Source organism: Coregonus lavaretus, assembly GCF_964263955.1.
Source record: "Coregonus lavaretus genome assembly, chromosome: 6".
Lineage (NCBI taxonomy): Eukaryota > Metazoa > Chordata > Actinopteri > Salmoniformes > Salmonidae > Coregonus > Coregonus lavaretus.
The window spans coordinates 62,206,502-62,213,236 of record NC_139993.1 but is presented as its reverse complement, the minus strand read 5'-3'; the positions used below and the strand labels follow the sequence as shown (position 1 = coordinate 62,213,236).

Genomic DNA, 6,735 nt, shown 5'->3' with positions numbered 1-6,735 from the left:
TCAGCAGCAGTCCTGTGGGTGAAAACATCTCGTTGATGAGAGAGGTCGAAGGAGAATGGCAAGAATGGTGCAAGCTAACAGGCGGGCCACAAACAGACAAATAACGGTGCAGTAAAACAGTGGTGTGCAGAACGGCATCTCGGAACGCACAACTCGTCGGTCCTTGTCACGGATGGGCTATTGCAGCAGACGACCACACTGGGTTCCACTCCTATCAGCTAAAGACAAGAAGCAGCAGCTCCAGTGGACACGCGATCACCAACACTGGACAATTGAGGAGTGGAAAAACATTGCCTGGTCCGACGAATCCCGGTTCCTGTTGCGTCATGCTGATGGCAGTCAGGATTTGGCGTAAGCAGCATGAGTCCATGGACCAATCTTGCCTGGTGTCAACGGTACAGGCTGGTGGCGGAGGTATACCGCCGTCCAATCTGCAGCAACTGTGTGATGCCATCTCGTCAGCATGGACCAACATCCCAGTGGAACCTTTCCGACATGTCGAATCCATGCCCCGAAGAATTCAGGCTGTTCTGGAAGCAAAGGGGGGTCCGACACGGTATTAGATAGGTGTACCTAATAAACTGGCCAGTGAGTGTATACTTCAATATATTGCTAATGTGTTTGTGAAAGGAGCAGAACCAACATGAAATGTTTTTAGAGAGCATTTATTAAGGCAGCGAAAAAATTAAATAAAACGATCAAAGCAAAACATTTCAACACTGGGAATAGAATGAACACCGGGTTTCACAGTAGTGAGGTCACAGCTTTCAGAGAAGCTTCCTATCGCTTCACCCAATGAACACCAGAAAAGCCAGACCAGTCCAGTGTATAAGTCAACATCCAGTTCCTAATACTCAGTAATAAAGAAAAGGTCTCACAGTGATTCAGGGGTGTCTACAAGCCCACACAGAAGAGGACTTGTACCCTCAGGGTATGACTAGCAACGTGACGTCAATACTTCCTTACAGAAATAGAAAAAGTGAGGTCAGAAAAATCAGGATTTCCTTATTAAATCAGAAAATAATCATATCTCTGCACAGCAAAATTCTCTGTTCACATTCATTTGACTAATAGGACTACAGACGGTGGTTTTGTATGGGTACCGTTTTCATAAGGCTCTACAGTAGTAGTGTTTTGAGAAGCTCACTACAATCTGTAAGTGGTTGATTGTCCAGCACGGTCCATGTTTAGGATCCTCCATAGAAATAGAATCAGTAGAAGGGACACTTCCATTCAAACCAGTGGTCCGTTGCAGGTGCATCAGTTGCTGTACTGGGCGTACCATTTGGAATGTGTGCTGAAAATGGACACTAACTAACCGGTTCTACGTAGGCAAACATGTCAAATTCTACTAAATCTGCCATATTGGATGGAGCAGGAAATAAAACAGTGGCTTTCAGAGCTACTGTATGTCTGTTCTACTAATTGTAATTCTACGGCCCGTTTCTCTGGCTGCACTCCAGCAGGTGAGGCAGGAAGAAGTGGGCCGTCCCGTCATCAGGCAACAGGTCCAGCAACTCCAGGGGGTTCAGCTCCATGGCAACCACCACCAGCGTTTCTGTTGTCAGGGAAAATGCAGATGTTATGGCCGAAACTCTCTGAATATTGAAGGGGCAATCTGCAATTGATACTATACATACAGTTTTATACTTTTAAATGAATTATATTAATCCAATGATTCTTGAAGAATCTATACTGAACAAAAATAAACCCAACATGCAACAATTAACGATTTTACGGAGTTACAGTTCATATAAGGAAATCAGTCAATTGAAATAAATTCATTAGGCCCTAATCTATGGATTTCACATGACTGGGCAGGGGCGGAGCCATGGCTGAGCCTGGGAGGGCATATGCCTGGGAGCCAGGCCCAGTCAATCAGAATTAGTTTCTCCCCACAAAAGGGATTTATTACAGACAGAAATACTCCTCAGTTTCATCAGCTGTCCGGGGTGGCTGGTCTTTAACGATCCTATAGGTGAAGAAGCCAGATGTGGAGGTCCTGGGCTGGGGTGGTTACGCGTGGTCTGCGGTTGTGAGGCCAGTTGGACGTACTGCCAAATTCTCTAAAACGATGTTGGAGGCGGCTTATGGTAGAGAAATTAACATTAAATTCTCTGGCAAAAGCTCTGGTGGACATTCCTGCAGTCAGCAAACCAATTGTGGTATTGTGTTGTGTGATACAACTGCATATTTTAGAGTGGCCTTTTGTTGTCCCCAGCACAAGGTGCACCTGTGTAATGATCATGCTGTTTAATCAGCTTCTTGATATGCCACACCTGTCAGGTAAATGGATTATCTTGGCAAATGAGAAATTCTCACTAACAGGGATGTAAACAAATTTGTGCACAACATTTGAGAGAAATAAGCTTTTTTGTGCTTATGGAACATTTCTGGGATCTTTTATTTCAGCTCATGAAACCAACACTTTACATGTTGTTTATATTTTGGTTCAGTGTATTACATCTATAAACCACATGATCTTAGTTCAACTGTTGTAACCAATCAGAACCCCAAATATAAGCTTGTTTTACTCCACTGTTTGTAAACAATGTCATTGTTAAACACTGTATAGCCTCAAAACATATTTAAAACTATAAAATGTTGATATCATGGATGGTCAGTCCTTGCATCCATAACTCTAATCATTTGAGACTGGTTATACTTATCCAGCCCCATCCCTAAGCATGTTACCCAAAACAGTGGTGGGGTATGCTTTGTTATTGTTTGAACTGCAAATTGCCCCTTTAACCACAGCAAAGGAGGTGACATTCTGGAGTTAAACCTTATGCTTGAAACACAGGCTAGAGTCTAACGGTGAAACTATACTGACACCGTGACGAGAGCGTCCCGTCATCTCCCTCATCACGAGAGCGCCCCGTCATCTCCCTCATCACGAGAGCGTCCCGTCATCTCCCTCATCACGAGAGCGTCCCGTCATCTCCCTCATCACGAGAGCGTCCCGTCATCTCCCTCATCACGAGAGCGTCCCGTCACCTCCCTCATCACGAGAGCGTCCCGTCATCTCCCTCATCACGAGAGCGTCCCGTCACCTCCCTCATCACGAGAGCGTCCCGTCATCTCCCTCATCACGAGAGCGTCCCGTCATCTCCCTCATCACGAGAGCGTCCCGTCATCTCCCTCATCACGAGAGCGTCCCGTCATCTCCCTCATCACGAGAGCGTCCCGTCATCTCCCTCATCACGAGAGCGTCCCGTCATCTCCCTCATCACGAGAGCGTCCCGTCATCTCCCTCATCACGAGAGCGTCCCGTCATCTCCCTCATCACGAGAGCGTTCCGTCATCTCCCTCATCACGAGAGTGCCCCGTCATCTCCCTCATCACGAGAGCGTCCCGTCATCTCCCTCATCACGAGAGCGTCCCGTCATCTCCCTCATCACGAGAGCGTCCCGTCATCTCCCTCATCACGAGAGCGTTCCGTCATCTCCCTCATCACGAGAGCGTCCCGTCATCTCCCTCATCACGAGAGCGTCCAAAATCTGCTTCTTGTGATATGCTGATAGAATGGAAATGCCCCGCCTACATTTCGGCCACACATCTCGTAATGGGAGGATATTTGCATGTTTGTTGTAATTAAAATGATTTGAAGTAGTTATATCAGCGTTTAGATTATTATTATTTTTTTTACAGAAGCCTAAAATGCAATACCAAACCTTTCAATGTGTGCAGGGTGATTTTTGCTATTTTCCTACTTAGTTTTATGATTATTGAGATTATTTGTGAATTTATATGTGATATTATGTGCTTATTTTCTGTGTAGCTACAGCTCTGCAACGCTGGCGAGGAAAATAGACTGGAAGCGTAAAACTACACTGATTCAAGCGAGCCTCGCTTCGCAGACGACAAACTGCTTTCGCGTCCGGTATAGCATGTCTCATAGATCACAGTGAGTTGTTAAACTGCAGTTCACGTTACGGAGACGTGACGGTGACAGTGTAGTTTGGCCGTGAGTGTACCTTTGAGTGCAGACAGTAGGATGGCGTTCTCGCCCCGTGTTGCTCTGGTTCTCTCACACAGCTCAGGGAACAGCTTCTGCCACCACAGAGCCTGAACGAAAACACATGAATCCATTAGAAAGAGCTACACTATAGAACCATTGAAATAAAAAAGGCAACGTTCCCGTGTTTTCGCGGAGACTGCATTCACTGTAAACGCAGCGTATGTTTTCTCAATCTGAAATGACCTTTAAAATTGCGCTATTACGCAGACCTTCCGCGCTACGGATTGAATCCAGCCCTTAGTATTCAGAGCGTAGGATGGAGGCTAGAAGTTATGAGGATTTAAGGTTGTGCAAGTACACGCACAGTGTGAGTTCAACAGTCGGGTTAGAGGAGTCGGGGCATGTTTCACAGAAGGATGACAGTTACAGAGTACCCACCATTTTGTTGTTCTGCAGCTCGTGGTTAGCGTAAGGGATGATGGCCTGAGGACAGCGGTCCAGCAGCCTCTCCATGGAGCTCTCGTGGCGGCCCAGCTTGGTGGCACAGAGCACGTGCACACTGAGCCCCGCGTTGTCCCCGTCTGGCAGCTGCTCCAACAGGGGCAGGATGGACGACACGTCCAGGGTGGGGCCGCACAGCAGGGACTGGATGGGTCATTGTTTGTTCACCATAGTGGTACATTTACATGTAAGGGTTAAAAAAAAGCTTTATTTTACAAGTTGATTGGTTGGTTGATTGATTCCATGTCTGATTGATAAATAGCACGCGCATGATGTAGCGAGACTGACCTGTAGTTTGTGGAGGTCCTCTTGGTCATCTGGAATGATGTTGAAGTGAGCTGGAGTTAGGATGCTGACCCAGGGATACAACACGCCGTAGTGAGAACACCAGTTGATCTACAACACAGAAACAGTCACCCAGGGATACAACACGCCGTAGTGAGAACACCAGTTGATCTACAACACAGAAACAGTCACCCAGGGATACAACACGCCGTAGTGAGAACACCAGTTGATCTACAACACAGAAACAGTCACCCAGGGATACAACACGCCGTAGTGAGAACACCAGTTGATCTACAGACAGAAACAGTCACCCAGGGATACAACACGCCGTAGTGAGAACACCAGTTGATCTACAACACAGAAACAGTCACCCAGGGATACAACACGCCGTAGTGAGAACACCAGTTGATCTACAGACAGAAACAGTCACCCAGGGATACAACACGCCGTAGTGAGAACACCAGTTGATCTACAGACAGAAACAGTCACCCAGGGATACAACACGCCGTAGTGAGAACACCAGTTGATCTACAACACAGAAACAGTCACCCAGGGATACAACACGCCGTAGTGAGAACACCAGTTGATCTACAACACAGAAACAGTCACCCAGGGATACAACACGCCGTAGTGAGAACACCAGTTGATCTACAGACAGAAACAGTCACCCAGGGATACAACACGCCGTAGTGAGAACACCAGTTGATCTACAACACAGAAACAGTCACCCAGGGATACAACACGCCGTAGTGAGAACACCAGTTGATCTACAACACAGAAACAGTCACCCAGGGATACAACACGCCGTAGTGAGAACACCAGTTGATCTACAACACAGAAACAGTCACCCAGGGATACAACACGCCGTAGTGAGAACACCAGTTGATCTACAGACAGAAACAGTCACCCAGGGATACAACACGCCGTAGTGAGAACACCAGTTGATCTACAACACAGAAACAGTCACCCAGGGATACAACACGCCGTAGTGAGAACACCAGTTGATCTACAACACAGAAACAGTCACCCAGGGATACAACACGCCGTAGTGAGAACACCAGTTGATCTACAACACAGAAACAGTCACCCAGGGATACAACACGCCGTAGTGAGAACACCAGTTGATCTACAACACAGAAACAGTCACCCAGGGATACAACACGCCGTAGTGAGAACACCAGTTGATCTACAGACAGAAACAGTCACCCTGGGATACAACACGCCGTAGTGAGAACACCAGTTGATCTACAGACAGAAACAGTCACCCAGGGATACAACACGCCGTAGTGAGAACACCAGTTGATCTACAACACAGAAACAGTCACCCAGGGATACAACACGCCGTAGTGAGAACACCAGTTGATCTACAACACAGAAACAGTCACCCAGGGATACAACACGCCGTAGTGAGAACACCAGTTGATCTACAACACAGAAACAGTCACCCAGGGATACAACACGCCGTAGTGAGAACACCAGTTGATCTACAGACAGAAACAGTCACCCAGGGATACAACACGCCGTAGTGAGAACACCAGTTGATCTACAACACAGAAACAGTCACCCAGGGATACAACACGCCGTAGTGAGAACACCAGTTGATCTACAACACAGAAACAGTCACCCAGGGATACAACACGCCGTAGTGAGAACACCAGTTGATCTACAACACAGAAACAGTCACCCAGGGATACAACACGCCGTAGTGAGAACACCAGTTGATCTACAACACAGAAACAGTCACCCAGGGATACAACACGCCGTAGTGAGAACACCAGTTGATCTACAGACAGAAACAGTCACCCAGGGATACAACACGCCGTAGTGAGAACACCAGTTGATCTACAACACAGAAACAGTCACCCAGGGATACAACACGCCGTAGTGAGAACACCAGTTGATCTATAACACAGAAACAGTCACCCAGGGATACAACACGCCGTAGTGAGAACACCAGTTGATCTACAACACAGAAACAGTCACCCAGG

At 47.1% G+C, this 6,735-nt stretch overlaps 1 protein-coding gene across 1 annotated transcript in view; it reads right to left on the bottom strand.

Moving 5' to 3' along the window:
- Nucleotides 1-8: 8 nt before the first annotated feature.
- The window catches only part of LOC311131201 (BLOC-2 complex member HPS3-like), a 40,489-nt gene continuing 33,762 nt past the window's right edge, over nt 9-6,735 (bottom strand). The window contains exons 15-18 of the mRNA XM_084164055.1: nt 4,751-4,858; nt 4,400-4,606; nt 3,978-4,068; nt 9-1,558 (exon numbers count right to left, since the gene is read on the bottom strand). Coding sequence (XP_084020181.1) covers nt 1,434-1,558; nt 3,978-4,068; nt 4,400-4,606; nt 4,751-4,858 — 531 coding nt within the window. The 3' untranslated portion in view covers nt 9-1,433. The remainder of the gene's footprint in view (nt 1,559-3,977; nt 4,069-4,399; nt 4,607-4,750; nt 4,859-6,735) is intronic.